Below are 18,213 nucleotides of genomic sequence, written 5' to 3'. Positions count from 1 at the left end.
ATGTGCTTGCAAAATTTCACTAAACACTTAAGGGAACATGCAACCTAAAGGATCTATGTTATACACTTTGAATGGAACATATTATGAATAAGAAAACTAACATGAACCCTAATTAAACCCTAGCATAATCAAAACATAATAACTAAGGTTACATACATATGATTTGTTGTAGTAAACAAATCACTTCAATCCTTCCTTTGAAGAGCTTGGAAAGATAGCACCAAAAGTATGATGTCTTTAATGGCTCACACCCAAACCCTAGAACTAGAAGACAATTAAGGAGAGAGGAAGAGAGGGAAATTTCGTTCCTAAGGCTCATGGAAGTTCATGAAAGAAATTAAGGGCCCCAAGGGTCCTATTTATAGTTCAGGTAACTTAAGGACAAAAACAAAATTTGAATATTTTCCATCCCAATCCAAATTAATTTCAGATTCTACCCTAAGGAGGCTCCCAAAACCGTCCTCCTTTGGATGGTTCTAGAATTGTCTTCTTTAGTTTAACTATTGAACAATTACAATTCACTCATTTCACCTTTAATTAATTCCAATTAATACCGAGTTAATTTCAGATTAATCTAGTTAATAATTAATCAATTCTAATTGATTTCAAATTAATTTATTACTTATATAAATTAACAAATCATTTATTTAACAATTGATGTCATATTAACAAATCATTTATTTAACAATTGATGTCATAACAAATTAACAAATCAACTATCTATTTCCAACTAATATATTAATCATATAATATATTAATAAATCAGTTCCTCGTAATTTCTAGTTAGTTTATTAATGATATAACAATCTAATAAACTATCATCTCTCTATAAATGTCATTCTAATCAAGTTCTATTTAATAGGGCAACGCAAAAAGGACTTTGCATCTAACTACAATAATATACTAATTTAGTTACTGGATTAGACACCTTAATCCAACAGTCTCCCACTTGGATAAGGCTGTAACTACAATTACAAGTATAAACCTTGAACTAAACAGCAAAGAGTGTTTTCTAAAGCCATTGCCGAACTCTAATTCAAATCAAATCTTGGCCCTATGATCAGTGATCAACTATTTCTTCGTTCTAGAAGATATCGTATGAACAGAGTCATGGACTAAATGATCAACCTCATGTTCATTTATTTTGTTTCCCGATTTCCCGATTTATGATCAAATTCAGACTAAAAAATTGAACACATCAATTCAGTCCGAACTAGGCCTAGTTCTTTTAGATCAACTCAAATCACCGATAGGCCCACATATATCGGTTTTCCTGTTAAGGAAAAAGGAATGAATTTCTTTGACTATATATTCATATAATTTACATATCAAATCACACATGGAAAAACCCTTTACAACATCCAATTACGAGATGTGTTTGAGAAAACCAATGCACAACTGATCTGTAAATTATGAACTATATATCTCTGCTTTAAGTTATCATCTTAGAATTACTCGTGATCAAATCCATGAAGTAATCTCTAAGTGTGGGTTTATCCAATACTAAAACTCCCTATTTTCAAAGTACTCATGAATATGGTAGCAATCCGTATGCAATGTCCAATCCCTATGGACAATCTACAATCGATTCATGGAAGTCTTAATTCACTACTTACTTCCAAAAATATGAACGACTATGGACTTTTGAATAATATTTAAATTACTTAGGGAAGTAAAACATGCAAAGTGAAACACAATAATAAATTAATTAACTATGGTATCATACCTGTTAATTATAAATAAATGTCTATTATTTAATCACCATAATACTTATGAATTTATTTATTGTATAATGTTTTGAGTAATCAACTAACCACTCGAATTAAATAACATCAATCATGTCATGTTATAAACATGCATATTATGCCTATCGATGGTCCTTCCTTTGTGAACAGATTGATTGGACATTACTCCAATGATGTTCATTTTCCAATTTTGAATTCTTATTGTTATCTAAGATGTAGTGGATTTCATCTTTATATGCACTAACCTTCTATGATGTTGAGGTTCAAAAGTCACAGAGACTGAGCCTTCGATATAATAGAATGCTCCATTGGAACTTGTTACTTAGAACAATTCCATGGTTATGAAGTCTCAAATTCAAGGTACACTCCTTGAACACTTCTTTGCATTAACATTTCCAACTCACATGTAGATTTTCCAAACATCTCCCATTATGGAAACATTTCCATATTCCCATATGACAAACATTCTGACCAATACTCTTTCGAAAAAAATATTCTGACCAATAATCATCTCAATCCAGAATGTGTCACTATAACCTGTCCTAACAATAACATACTCCCACTGTCCACAAACAATTAGTCTTCAGTAAACCTCAAAATGTTCTTGACAGTTGTTTAACAACTTTTAGTCACCGAAAATTCTAATCCTTTTCACATAATTCTTAACGCATTTGAAAAATTAGAATAATCAAATATTAGCATATGTAATCAATCCTATAACTCCCGGTTCATAGTATGTATTTTAAATTAAAACTTTCATTTTTGCAAAGGGACTCGACGAGTCGGAGGCCCCAAACTCGTCGAGTAGGAACGAAGGATTGGATGCAGAATTGAAGCCTACTCGACGAGTTAAAAGGCCTCGACTCGATGAGTAGGGCTTCCAGAGTGAAACCCTAATTTTCAAGGTTTGCACCCTATTTAAACACCTTAATTGGCCTCAACTACAACCTCCATCACCTCCAAGCCTTATTCATGAAACCATAATCAGTTTTAAGTGTTCTTGATCTTTTATTGTGTGTTCTTGGTGATTTGAAGCTTCAGAAGGAAGAGGAAAGCTTGGGGATTCAAGAGGAGGCAAGTAGATCCAGAGTTTGTGCTGCATTTCCAGCTCATTTGAGGTATAAAGTCTATACCTTGTCTATTCATCTATTAAATCCCTTCATGGAGTATTTTAGAGCTTTAAGGAACCATTTTTGAAACTATTCATGGATGCAAGCATGGTTAGGGCTAAGACTTCAGATCCAGAGTCGTTGAGGGACTCCATGGCATACAGGTGCCAACTTTATGGCCATGGGAGTCCCATGCATCATAAGAACCACTTTTTAGGGCTATTTGAGCTAAATAGCCCATGCCTGAACGTAGAGTTTGTAACTTTATGTGTTATATCGACCTTAGGAGGCCAAATATATGTTTTGGATGCATTAAGCCCGACTAAAATCGACTGTATGGAAATAAATTTTGGGGGACTCGACGAGTCGTTTTTAGGACTCATCGAGTTAGGTTGTGGTTCCCTAACCTTTTCTAGTACTGGACAAACTTGTTGAGTCTAGAAGATGACTCAGTGAGTTGGACGTGTTTATGGAATTAAAGATCAAAGAACTCGACGAGTCCAAGGATGAACTCGGCGAGTTGATAGCAAAATGACCCGATTTGTATGAAGAGGAACTCGATGAGTTCAAGGATGAACTCGGCGAGTTGATGAGCAAAATGTCCCAACATACATGAAGAGGAACTCGATGAGTTCAAGGATGAACTTGACGAGTTGTGAGTGAAATACCCCGACTCTGTATAGAAGAGAACTCGATGAGTCCAAGGAAGGACTCGACGAGTTCAAACGGAAAGTCCCGATTATGTCATGAGGAGAAACTCGGCGAGTTAGAGGGTAAATCGATGAGTTAGATCATGAATTTGATATTCTCTGAATCATGGAACTCGACGAGTTGATGGACCAACTCGGCGAGTTGAGTCAACTAGAATGTTGACATGGACCAGAAGGTTGACTTTGACCAGAGTGTTGACCTTTGACTTGACCATTGACCAGAATTGGCCCTTAAAAGGGTTATAAGTTTTAAAGAGTAATTAAAGAGATGTTATGTGTGGGAGTTTGAGGAGAGGTGATCCCAGCACCGAGGACAGTTCAACTACTTCACGACATTGAAGTGAGTTACCTTCTAGTGGAGGTGGGTCTAAGGCACCAAGGTCGGTCCACTAGTAGGTGAATATAGTTAAGATGATTGTCTTTGTGATAATTGTCTGGTATGCCACTATTTGTTATGCTTTATGTGCTAGTATGCTATATGATTATGTGATAGTGGTAGTTAGGGGACTAGTCCCCGAACCCGGTTGAGATATACCGGCAGGGTAGGTCGGGCACCCAGATATGTCTAACAGTATGATATGCTATGTTACTATGTGGTAGTGGTAGGGGTGAAATAGTCCCCGTAGCTAGTTAAAATAACCAGAGGGTAGGTCGGGCACCAATATATACCTGGCAGGGTAGGTCGAGCACCCATATATACTTGACAATGGGTAGGTTGGGCACCCTGGTATGCCTGAAAAGGGTAGGTTGAGCACCCATATATGCTCAGCAGGGTATGCTGGGCACCCAGATATGCCTGGCAGTATGTTTGTTGTATGGTATGTGGTATGATGGGGGGAACTCACCAAGCTTTGTGCTTACGGTTTCCAATTTTGTTTCAAGTCCTTCTTCTTCGAAGGGAATGGAGCCGGTACGGTAGCAACGCATCACACACATGATTTCCGCACACGAGATTCTTGGGATTTGTACTCTGACATTATTACTATTTCATGATATGGTTTTGAGACATGTGATCTATGATTTTAATTAAATGAATTAACTTGAAAATGTTTTCTTATAATTTTTTTTATGAATCGTTATATCAAAAATGAAATTTTTGGTCTCGAATTTTGGGATGTTACAGATCCTATACCCGAAGCATATGGGACTCGACTCTTTATTACAGTAGTCTAATATCAATTCATTTTTTCCAAAATATTTCCTTATATATATATATATATATATATATATATATATATATATATATATATATATATATATATATATATATATATATATATATATATATATATATATATGAGATCCCTCTCCCTTAAGTCCATTATAGTGAAATGAAGTATGAGTGCTTTCTCCCTTAAGTCCAATATAGCGAAACAATTTTTGAACTTTATAATTTGCAAAAACAGAAACATTGTTCCCTATGAACAATATAGTTAACATGTAATACCAGCATAACAATTATGCTCCCACTAGCTTTGACATGTACCCATAAATCAACTGGACTTCTAGAAGTCAATACCTGTTGACTTTCTTACAAAAGTGCATATTTATGGGACGCGATGCTTCGATAAGTCTCTAACTGGACTTGTGGAGCTTATATACCTTAGTTGGATAGTGTGTATATGTGATTGTTTAAACCTTTAAGACTATTATATATATCTCTTGAGGATTCAAACAATTCCTTGTCATTCCTCACAATTCAAAATATGAAGAGGGATGTCGTAATCATATTGTGAATTTGAGAATGCAATTAATACAACCAATATCCATATTGATCTCTATCAAATCTTTAAAATCTATCAATGAAAGTTTTTCCTCATAATCATTTTCATGAGTTAGAGTGAAACCTTTTGCCACCTAGATTTAGAGGTGCATACGTTCCTATCCATGTGGATCTATCATTTCCAACCTATAGTCATAAGACAAGGTTTAGGACAAACTAAATTCAAAATCAGTTTTCCTTCATGGACTGAACTTCACTATTTTAATTTCTTGCCTTTTGGCAGCACAAGATCCTACCAGTGCTTCCATGTTGTTAGTAGCTCACCCATATTGATTAGTGTACACTCACTGAACAACGCACTTCACTTTTGAAGTTAAATGTAGAACATAGAACTCATAAGTTGTAGCACTCCCATATATGAGGGTAAAAATTTTACTTTTAAAACAACCAAAACACCAATTTATCATTACTAAAACACTTAAAGGTATTTAACATTAAAAACAGTTATCAGAGTACAATCCCAAAATCTCAAGGCTGCGGAAAATATGGGTGTATACACTGCGATCAAGCCAGGCCCTTCCCTTTCTAACCAGAAGTACCTGAAACTATAAACAACAACTGTAAGCACAAAGCTTAGTGAGTTACCTAAATACCATATACCATACATAACCTACGAGTCATACATATCAAAAATATCCAACATTCGATAGGAGGTGCTATGTGCCAACCATAGTCTTGCCATTATGCCACAAGCCGTATCATGGTCTTCCTTTCCAATCCAGGGACCAAAACCCTCGGTCTTACAAGCAAGTTCAAGGAGCCACCTCTTGGTCTTCCATGCAAGCATCACAAAGACAACTAGCATACAATCTACAACTACTTATCTACTTAACCGCTAGAGTCCAAACTCTGGTCTTGCATACAGACTTCCTAGGTTCCACCTACTGGTCTTTCATAAAAGTACCAAGGGTCTCCCCATGGTCTTCCTATAATACATAAACCAATAGGATCGGAATTGGTGCCTTCGACCATAGTATAGTGTTGAGACTCACCTCGCATTGTTGAATCACACTGATAGTCCCTGATAGCTGGTTCGACAATCCCCTGAACTATCAATATCAAATAACACCTAATTAACAATTAGAATCGAATCAATATCCTTCAATCCATACTTAGGGTAAAATGAAAATTTTACCCCTTATTTAGCTTTGCCCAAGAGTAAGGCCTAAACCTACAATCTAAAAAGGCCCAAACATGGCCCAAAATATTCCATGGTCAACCCTGATCAAACTTCTAGTCAAAGTCAAAGTCAACAATCCATGTCGACCAAACACGTTGTGTTGCCCATTGGCCACGCCGTGTGCCGCCAGCATCCAATCAGTCGAGAAAAATCTTGGCCACACGCCGTGTTCGCCCAAGATTCAACAACTTAATACATAAAGTTGTTTTCTCCAATTCTAATAGCTCCAAAGCTCATATCTAGTCCATAATATGGTTCAAAAGGATAAAGTTTCCAACTTTATCCATTGGGACTACTCAAAAAGGTTAAAACTAAATCCATAAATCTTAATAATGCAAGAGCTTAACCAACAAGCACTTAATCCTCAAATTACGAAGTCCATATGTTCTAGAAGTGATTCAAACACCAAAACCATCCCCAAGGTTGGTGCTTTATAGACATACATGTCCAATGCATGTCTTGAACCCATATTAGGTCAAAATGGGTATTCATAACCTAATCTCTATTCATGACATCAAAACTTGATTATAATCAAGATCCAACACATTACTAACTCCTCTTGACCTCGAGATTCATAAAGTTGCCAACTTTATGAAGTCTAACCATTCCATCATTCAAGAATAAGAAGCTAAAGGAACAAAACTCAAGATCTAACAACTTAGAATCATAAAAATCGAGTCTTAAACATTTATAAAGGTCCAAAAGAGTGCCAAGATGGAGAATGGGGACTTGCTTGATTGATCTTTGCTTCCTTCCTCCTCCTTCTTCCTACTTAGCTTCAAAAGCACCGAACTAGCTCTAAAAATGGAGGAAGATGATTAGGGATTCTTTAAGGGCTTGAGGGGCTGATGACGGACAAACCCTAGCCTCCTTATTCCTTTAAATAGGGAGCAAAAATCCAAAAGATTAGGGTTTTCATTCCAGCCGCAACACGTCGTGTTACAAGACGCAATGTGTCGCGTTTGATGGGTTTTGAGCATTATAACATCCATATGGTGCACATACAACTCTAATGCTTTGGATCTAATTTTTCTCTAGTTATACATGCAATTTTCATTTTCCAAAGCATGAAGCCTAACTAGCATACAATATTGATATTTGAAACATAAAACGAGTTAGATGATTACCTCTTTTTTGTAGCTTGTAGAACTTGGCCTTACAAGAGCTTAGCACCTCAAATGTGATGCCTCAAATAAGTCACAAAACACTTGTTAGAATACTTGTGTAATGATTTTAGGGGTTAGGGGTTACATATATAGTGTAGAATTCCAAGGGTCACTTGTAAACCCTAATCCATTCAGTTAGGCTTTTGATCTAATAATTCATTTGGACTAACACTTCATGGACTCTCACATAAGCTTAGTCCATCACTAATCAATCATGGATCATTAGCCCAAACTATATGTATCAACTGATTTACATAATCAGCCCCTGTTAATTTAATCAGTCTCTTTTGATCACTAAATTAATTCCAAATTAATTCTTGATCAATACAAATTAAATAATATGATTTCTTAACTAATATATTATTCTTATAATATATTAATAAATCACAAATAACCTCTTTCTCAAATATCCTTCCTATCAAATTGCTCCGGTGAATGCAACACAAATGGACCATGCTACTATCGTGTCAAGTACATACCAACTATAGTTATGGTCTTAGACACCTAATCCAACAGTGTTGACCTTAATGAAAATCGCACTTCTTCTTATCTAGACATGTCGTGTCTAATCCTCAAAATGGGATTTATTCCCAACAATTGTTCCTCAAGATTTTGGGTGTTACATAAGCATTGCCAACTCAATTGGAAGTGCACAGAAATAATAATGTGTCAACTGAAACACAACAGTTTATCAACCTCGGTTTGCATGCTAGTGATAACTAAAAGGTTCATTGTCGGTTGACTCTTGCAACTCTTAAGATTAATACGACTCCCACTGACTTCTTGACATATAATTTTCTTTATCAAGGAACATTCCTTGACGAGCTAAAACAAAAGTTCAAAAGTACATGTGGATTCTCGACAAGAAAACACTTCATAGAATTGATCTCGGTTTATCTTTTATTTATCGATCAACGAAAACATCAAAACTCCAATTCTAAATATGCTAGAGTAAGAAAACACTATTCTTCCACAAGTTACGAGGTGTTATCAATCTTCTTAGTTTGAAATGAGTTTCTAGATAAGATTTATAGTTACTAGAGCATGGCTCTAAAACTTGATTGGAACAAATTAGGACTCATCAATGATCGAACCATTTCCAATAATGTTCGATTCCTCTTCTTAGTTATACAATAGCACTAAGATGTTCTTTGAGGACTAATTGTTATACAATCCCACAATTACTAGAATGATCATAAAATATGATACTAAAGTACTCCCCTTTCTTTTAAGATCGGAGAATCTTTTATGTTTATGCCTAATAGATTCTTCCATTCGTTCGGCTACTCATGAAATTTTCAAAAGCATCATAATTATGCTTAATCTTATAATCATAGTCATATTTACTGAAGCATCAGTAAATCATGACGAATAGAGTTATCATCTCTTGTGGTGGATTCGGAAAGTCCTTATCAACATGTACTAGATCCATTAGTCTTTCACTTGCCTCACATAAATATGTGAACAATGAATTAATCATAATTTTCCAATGAACAAGATTCAGACGACTTGACTTTACCATCTCTAAGATCTTTCAGGTAATTTGGACAGCTTCGTTTCCAATGTCCCTTCAATTGGCAGTAAAAACAAATGGACTCATTGGGGTCAACATTTGGACAGCTTCAGTTGTGTTCTTAAGCATTTTTGCTTCAACACCCATCAACATATGGGTCAGATCAATTAGGCACACATCGAGATTTTGTCATATAAAATTTCTCAACAAACTAACCATATGACTTAGGAAGCGAATGAAGAACCAAATCAATGGCTTTCTCTTTTGGGAATACGACACCCATCCTTTCCAACTTTTCAATGTACGACTTCATTTTCAGAATGTGCGCACACACATAATTTCCATCTTCATGTTTACATGCCAATAGGGCTTGAGTAGTTTCATATCTTTCAACTCGAAGAAAACGTGACGTTGGGAATGTCACAGGAGGAGGAGGTGGAAGAGTTGAATAAAAACGATGTCCAATTCCACCATTTCCTAAGGATGGAAAGACATGTTCACATTGGCTTGAAAGTAGAAGACCATCTCCAGAAGGTTGAGGAAAAACATTTCCATAAGAACGAGGAAGACCATTATTGTCTTGATTTGACATCTAAAATTAAGAGAAGAGAGAATTCAAGTTATTTGATTTTAATCCTTAACTATTAACCCAAAATTTAAATTAAGGCTAGGATCCATATTTTCGATTCGAACTTTGAAGATGGATGTCGTAATCAAATTCGAATCTATTTTAGGTAGGTAGAACATTTCACCAATTTCAATAACATGAAACTCCTAGATCATTTGAGATTCATTGACTCATATCAATGATATATTTAATCTCTATTATGATCTTACCAATTATGAATGGGATGTTGAGGATCATAATTAAGATGTGAATAAGCATGCAAACTCGTTCAAACATCGTCGCCCAATTTATAATCTCCCATTGATATATCGGTTAACCACACACGCTCCATTAACAATTATAAACATGGATTGTTTCATTATTTCATCTTTATAGTCCCAAATTAGCGTGTCGGATAACTACACATGCTCCAATAACAAATCATAAAGAAACGTCGTGCATTTTCATGGATTAGCATACAATTTCACACTTTTCCTAAAGTAAGTAGAGTGAGATTTTTTTAAAGAAGGTTCTACTACTTTATAGATTATACTTTTAATCTGATTATGTACTATCGAACCCGTTCGACTAACGACCCTCCACCACACAGGAGAGCGGTGGGTGAAAAAGATACACATTCAACTGTCATTTTATAGGTTGTTTCCTTATATCCTCTTTATAGCATGGTTTCGTGAATGATGTCTACTATTGATTCAACTGACTTTTCTTATACATATAGTTATTAATCTTATATTACATATATAAGGGTGTATTTTAAAATCTTTTTAAAACACAAGTTTTAAATATTAATTATCTAATTTAATCATATAATTAGCTAATCAATTTAAACATATCATGAATTTATAATTATCTTTTAATTAATCTTATAAATAAACTTATTGTTAAATCCATAAGGATAATTCATTTAATTAATCATATAATTAAATATTATCTTTTCAAGATTATCTCATAATATTTAGGGTTTTTCTTTTAATCATCTAAGGTTATCAAAAATCGGATTTTGACAGATTTAATGTTAGGGGACAACAAAACAAGTTAAGCACTTCAGACAAATATAAAAAAAACAAACTTCATGAACTCACAAAAACTTCTGAAAAACATAAAACAAAAGAGCACAATATTTAATGTGGTTCGGTCAAGGTGACATACGTCCATGGGCGAACGAGAGAGGGGATTTTATTAACTTCCAAAAACAATTACAATCACACCCAAATGAGTGCTCTCAACCTCACAATTATTAATCTCTTGAAATTTTTGCACGCCTACAATGATGGAGATATAATCCTATTTATACTTGAGGGATCAGACCTAAAACCCTAATGGGCCAAGCCCATTGGCCCATGAATGTGGATAACCAATCATATTCTACCATTCAACATCTTCTGGAACATTCATTTATGTCAAAAAACCCATTAGCATCAACAACACACATGATGAACACCTTGACCATAGTGGAGCAACATGATGCATAGGTGGAGCATCATGATCACTAATGGTCCAACATCTATCATGGTGGTACAACATGGTGTATTTCTTGAGCGTTATCATCTTCTAAGCATATGTGGATCAACATGGCACGTCAAAGGAATCAATATGGCGCATCATGTACCAAGATGGTCCATGATGGCACAACATCTCTTTCATGACGCAACTTCCCTTCTTGATAAAATCATCTTCATGTCTCAACATCTCTATGGCTCAAAATCTTCACTTGGCTCAACATCTCCTTGGTTCAACATCACCTTGGTGCAACTTCAGACATGATGACACATCATGCTATTATTTGTTGTAACATCCCTAAGGATGGTGCAACGTCCTTCTACATGGTGCAACATGATGTTCCATGTTGCTCCAAGTGCTCCAACTTTTTCCTAGTTGCTCCAAGTGCTCCAAGTTGCTCCAAGTTACTCCAAGGCCACTCCAAGTTGCTCCAAACCACCTTTTAGATGGTCCGTTTCTTTGGCACTTGATTCGTTCCTTTGTCAGAAGGTCCAAAGCCATCTCATATGATCCGTTCCTTTGTCATATGTTCCGAGAACCTCAAGTGCTCCATTGAGTTCTAAGTGCTCCATTGAACTCAAAAAATGCTTCATCCAAGTGCTCCACTTGATTCTAAGTGTTCCATGTTGGACAAGATTTCATACCTCAACATTTAAAACAAATAATTACCAAAATTAACCACATAAATCCGATTAGGCACCAAAATCCCGAAATTCGGTTTTATCCTGGGTTCACATCATGACAGGCAGTATGTCACGATATGAGAATATATTTTTCAAAAAATTGATTTTGTTCAGTTCATCGAATGTACAATCAATGTCAGACATACCTAGGCTCTAATACCACTGATAGGTTTTATCGGTTACAAGAACTATGTGCTTGCGGAAGTTCACTTAACACTTAAGGGCACATGTAACCTAAAGGATCTGTGTCATACACTTTAAATGCAACATACTATGAACAAGAAAACTAAAATGAACCCTAATTAAAAACCCTAGCATAATCAAAACACAAGAATTAAGGTTACATAACTTTGATTTGTTGTAGTAAATAAATCACTTCAATCATACCTTTGAAGAGCTTGGAAAGTTAGCACCAAAAGTATGATGCCTTTAATGGCTCACACCCAAATCTTAGAACTAAAAGACAATTAAGGAGAGAGGAGGAGAGCAGAATTTCGTTCCTAAGGCTTATGGGAAGTGCATGAACGAAATTAAGTGTCCCAAGGGTCCTATTTATAGTTTAGGTAACTTAGGGACAAAGAACAATTTGAATGGATTGAATACCAATTCAAATCATTTCCTTATATACATCCAAAAGGCTTCTGGAAACCCCAATAAGGCTCCCAAAACCGTCCTCCCTTGGATGGTTCTAGAATTGCCTTTTTTGTTCAACTATTGAACCATTACAATTCACCAATTGCATCTTTAATTAATTCCAGTTAGTCTCGAATTAATTCTAGATTAATTCTAATTAATAATTAATCAATTGTAATTGATTTCATATTAATTTATTAATCATATAAATTAACAAATAATTTGTTTAACAACTGATATCATATTAATTTATTAATCATATAATAAATTAACAAATCAACTATCTATTTCCAATTAATATATTAATAATATAATATATTAATAAATCATTTCCTTATAATTTTCAGTTAGTTTATTAATCATATAACAATCTAATAAATTATCATGTCTCTATAAATATCATTCTAATCAAGTTTTAGTTTTGAGGGCAAGCCAAAAATGATTTTGTTTCTAACTACAAGAATATACTAATTTAGTTGTTGGATTAGACACCTTAATCCAACAGATACTAACATAGGATATTTGGAATGATTTTCTTATGGAGATGGAGGTGGTAGAAGAGATTTGCATGGAGATAGAGGGGGTTGAAGGTGGCGGACAATGGTGGAAGTCGATGGTGGTAGCGAACGATGGTGATAATCGAATATAGAGATAAGTGTTCTTAAATATAGGTGTGAAAGTTCTTGAAAGTGTGTGTGGATTTGAGAGGTGTGTGGATTTGAGAGAGTGGATATGTGTGTGTGTGAGAGAGAGAGAGAGAGATGTTTTCGTTATTTTACAAACGTCTAACAAAATCTATTAACAAAGTTAGTCATAAGGATTATTGACCGGCAATATTTTATTGACATTAATCGTTAATGTAAAAAAAAAGTTTCATAAGAATTGTATCGGGAAGAAATTTAAAAACATAAAAAGCATTTGAGAAATTTTGTCTACAAATTTTAAGATATATTTGTGACCTTATTTTATATAAAAAGGCTGGATTTGTCTTTTTTATTTTTTTGGTTTTATTTACATATATATATTTTCTTTCATAAATGATGAAAAGGATAGGGGTGCCCTTCCCTACCCTCTTTCTCTTTTGAAAACCTTCCACGTGATCCTGACTATGACTATGTTTCTTTTTAGTGACTATTACAGTATCACTACACCGATATCATCTTCTCCATCTGCCCTGTGCGACCCTAAAACTTCATGGCTTCAACAACAACAATCTCACACCCCCTTTAACTCTAAACCCACCGACATTAGTTTCAAGATGAGATCGACCTTCATTCACATTGCCATTCTTTACTTCACATTTTACGGTATAACTTTGGCAGCATCAAATCAGAATCCGCATGATGATGCTTTGTCGTTGTTAGCCTTCAAATCAGTAGCAGACACCGGAAACAACCTTGGCTACTCTGTTCAAAATATCTCCGCCGTCTGCATATGGCAGGGAGTACAATGCCAGATCAACGGCAAGGTGGCCCGGCTTGTTCTTGAGAACTTGAACCTCGCCGGTGTTTTTGCAGCCAACACATTGACTCGGATGGAACAGTTACGATATTTGAGTCTGAAAAACAACTCGCTCACCGGACCGATTCCCGACCTCACCGGACTCGTTAACCTTAAATCGTTGTTTCTTGACCATAACTACTTCACTGGTTCCATCCCGCCGTCAATCTCCTCGATCCACCGCCTCCGGAATCTAGATCTTTCCGACAACAAATTAACCGGTGTCATTCCCGTTGAATTATGTAATTTAGAACGACTGAACTACCTTCGTCTCGATTCAAATCATTTAAATGGTTCGATTCCTCCTTTCAATCAATCATATCTTCAAATCTTCAATGTTTCGGATAATTTTCTAACCGGTCATGTTCCGGTGACTCCTACTCTTGCCCGCTTTGGCCCGGCGTTGTTTTCGATCAACGGCCGACTTTGTGGTGTGATCGTTCGTATAGAATGCGGCATCAGTGGACAATTTTTTGGTAAAAATTCGTCGAGCTCATCAACGCCGCCGTGGGTGGGAAGAGGCAAAAGCGGGGAACTAAAACCGATGGAGGGTGTTACAAATTCGAATTCGACAAAGCATAAACGACTTATATTGCTGGTTGGCTTACCCGGTGGCTTGTTGATTGTAATTACCTTAGTTGTGTGCATAATTCTGTCGATTAAGACGTTGGAGAAGAAGAAGAAGAAGAGGAGGAGAAAAGGTATTGTTCCTACTCGTGAGATAATTGAGATGGCAGAGGCAGCGGAGGTGATGAAGAGGGAGGAGGGAGGCGACTTGGAGAAGAAGAAGAAGGTGAGCAAGTTGCATCAAGGGATGAGAACGGAAAAGAGTGGTAATCTGGTATTCTTCACCGGGGAGTCGCAGCTTTTCACGGTGGATCACTTGATGAGGGCGCCGGCGGAGTTACTGGGGAGCGGAACAGTCGGGACGACGTACAAAGCGTTGCTGGACAACCGTGTGATCATGTCCGTGAAGCGGCTTGATGCCTCGATATTAGAAGGGACAACGAACGAGGCGTTTGAGAGACAGATGGAGGTGGTGGGTAGGCTGCGCCACCCAAACCTGGTGGCGCTCCTGGCTTATTTTGTGGCGGAAGAAGAAAAGCTTCTTGTTTACGATTACCAACCAAACGGAAGTCTCTTCACACTCATTCACGGTAAGTCCCCCTCCCCCACCACCACCAGCTACCGCGAGTATACTCATTAAACGATTCAACATCGATGTGACATTTGCAGGATCAAAATCGATGTTGGCCAAGTCGTTACACTGGACATCATGCCTGAAAATTGCAGAAGACGTAGCGCAAGGACTCTGTTATCTCCACCAAGCATGCAGCCTCGTTCACGGCAATCTTAAAGCTTCCAACGTCCTCCTCGGCTCCGACTTCGAAGCGTGCCTCTCCGACTACTGTCTCTCCACCCTATTTAACGGCGACGGTGTTTCTGCCGCCTACAAGAAACCGGAATCACACCAACCAACTGCGAAATCCGATGTTTACTCATTTGGGGTTCTGTTGCTTGAGCTGCTAACAGGGAAGACTGAGTCGGAGCAACCAGACTTGACGCCGGACGAGCTGGTGAAGTGGGTAAAGTCGAATAGAGATAATGGTGGTGGGGGCATGGAGATGGAGGAGAAGCGGGTGGAAATGATGACGGAGGTCGCGATAGCGTGTAGCGTGAGGACGCCGGAACTGAGTCCCACCATGTGGCAGGTAATAAAGATGTTACAGGAGATAAAAGAAGCTGCAGTAATGGAGGATTGTGGATTGAACCCATGGATTGAAACATCATAGAACACCGGAAAAGGGAAGAGTGGCCGGCCACGTTGTCATAACTGGATTCATAGTTACAGTTTAATATTTATTTTTTCTTTAAAAAAAGTATTATTTTGCTTAATAATTTGTTTTATAATTAATATACTTAAAAGTTAACACTAGATGGATTTAAAACATTTAGCTAAAATAACAAATAAAAAATGTTAGACTATCCACGTACCATATTTTTATATACAATAAAAAATGTTAGACTATCCACGTACCATATTTTTATATTGTATATCTCATGTCTTTTAAATATTGAGGATTCTCTTGATTATATGAATCATAATATACATATCTTCGGTTTTAATTCAATCATCTAAATAACATAAGGCGTAACTTGACGGCAATGTTAAGTCTTAAGTTTTTTCAAGTCTTGGCAAGCCACGTCGTTTATAAAACGTGACTTAAGACGAGAATTTTGTATATAATTAATATTTTTATATGTATTTTCAACTATTATTTATTTTTATACATATATATGAGTTAAAGTGATATTTTGATAAAACTTTGCGGCATGTACAAACCTTAGAGCTGTGACAAACTTTTTAAAAGCTTGACTATTATCATTATTATGATCTATCTGAAATAAAGTAATTATTTTAATAACTTTAATAGAACAAAAGTAAACATTATTTATATAATAATATGCATTAAATAAAAGATTAGTTTAAGTTGAGTTGTCGATTTGAAAAATATAAGTAATTGAGTTATACAAGTGGAAGATAAAGAAATTAGTTTTATAATTCGAAAATTTGGTTGAGTTGGATTACTAATAAGAATAATCTTAGAGCCTCAGTATGCCATCAAACTTGAAAAACTCTATTGTAAAATAAAGTGTTAAGAGACTCTCGGTGGCGGGTGCCATTGATAAGAAAACATGTAGAACGTGTATTTGGAGTTGTCCGATCGCATTTTGTAATTGTTACAAATCTGAATTTCGATTTTTGGAGAAAATATTGTGTTTTTTTTATTGAACTCTAACAAAAAGTTTTTTAAAAAAAAAACATAACAAATGGAAGGTACTGACGTATGTAGGCTTAAAATGTGATATTTAATTGACAAACAAATGATATTAGAAATTTCAAAATGACCATTAGAGACATGAATAGAAAGTTTTTGGAAAGAGTTTGGTGCAAAGGAGAAAAATACAATTATGTATTTTGATTGATACATTGTTTATTCTAAACTTTTATTCTAAACTCTTTGTCATTTATTTAACTTTTTGTTATGTTTCTTTGATTTTTCTTTTAGATTTCAGTAAAAACGGAAATTTTCCCGTGTTTTTCATCGGATTTAAGTAATGTTCTTGAAATTTTGGAATAATTTTTTCTCTCTTTCAGAATGTGAGTTTGAAATATATTTTATTATTATTATTGTTAGAAAAGTACTTTTAATGTTCCATAAATTTATTTTATGTTTGTCGCGCTAGCTGATAGCTGAAAAGTTAGTTGTTAAATAAAAAGTTAGCTGATTGCTGAAAAATTAATTGATAAAAAAATGTTGTTTGGTAAAACTAGCTGAAAAATATAAAATGACTTAAAAAGACATTTAAAAGAATGTATTTCTATAATTAGTTAATGAGTATATTTGGAAATTAAAAAAAAAAAAAAAAAAAAAAAAAAAAAAAAAAAAAACTCATAAAAAGCTAGTCTAAATAGCTTTTTAAAAAACTAGCTTATAAGCAACTTTTTGGGCTGTCAAACATGACAACTTAAAAAACTCGAAAAATAAGCTATCAACTAGCTGCGGCGCACAAAACATAGTCTTAGTCTCAAATATACAAATCATAAATACAATTAACCCATCATGTTTTCCCAAGGAACAGGGGCTGAAAAAGGTAGTTATTGAGAACCATGTGAACACTACAAATGAACTCTTTGAAACCCCACATGTTCAACAAGAGATTTCAGAGGGGTTTCCTTCAGTTTCTTCTGCATCAGTTCCACTTAGGGATGACAATGGGTACGGGTATACCGGGTTTCATGTTCCTCATCCCCATACCCGAATCCCCATCCCCATCCCCATACCCGACCCCATCCCCATCGGGGATTAAATCCATCCCCATCCCCATCCCCAATGGGGAACGGGGATCCCGAGTGGGTAATCGGGGAATTTTCCCCATTACAAGGTTTTGAAAGTTTATGAAAAAATAAGTCATAGATATATTAACAAACAAAAAAAACTTATAGAAATAATATAAAGCACTTCAATCATCGAATGTATTCAAACACGAACAATAACTT

General features: G+C 35.6%; 1 protein-coding gene across 1 annotated transcript; it reads left to right on the top strand.

Annotated features, from left to right (window-relative positions):
- The first annotated feature begins 13,710 nt into the window (after positions 1–13,710).
- Positions 13,711–16,086, top strand: LOC111876166 (probable inactive receptor kinase At5g67200). The gene is made up of 2 exons (XM_023872691.2): positions 13,711–15,307; positions 15,387–16,086. Exons 1-2 carry the CDS (start codon positions 13,759–13,761, stop codon positions 15,941–15,943), a joined length of 2,106 nt encoding a protein of 701 aa, XP_023728459.1. The 5' UTR covers positions 13,711–13,758; the 3' UTR covers positions 15,944–16,086.
- The last annotated feature ends 2,127 nt before the right edge of the window (positions 16,087–18,213 follow it).

Source organism: Lactuca sativa, chromosome 1 (genome assembly GCF_002870075.4).
Source record: "Lactuca sativa cultivar Salinas chromosome 1, Lsat_Salinas_v11, whole genome shotgun sequence".
Taxonomy (NCBI): Eukaryota; Viridiplantae; Streptophyta; class Magnoliopsida; order Asterales; family Asteraceae; genus Lactuca; species Lactuca sativa.
Note: the sequence above shows the minus strand (reverse complement) of the source record. Positions and strands in the feature narration are given on the sequence as shown.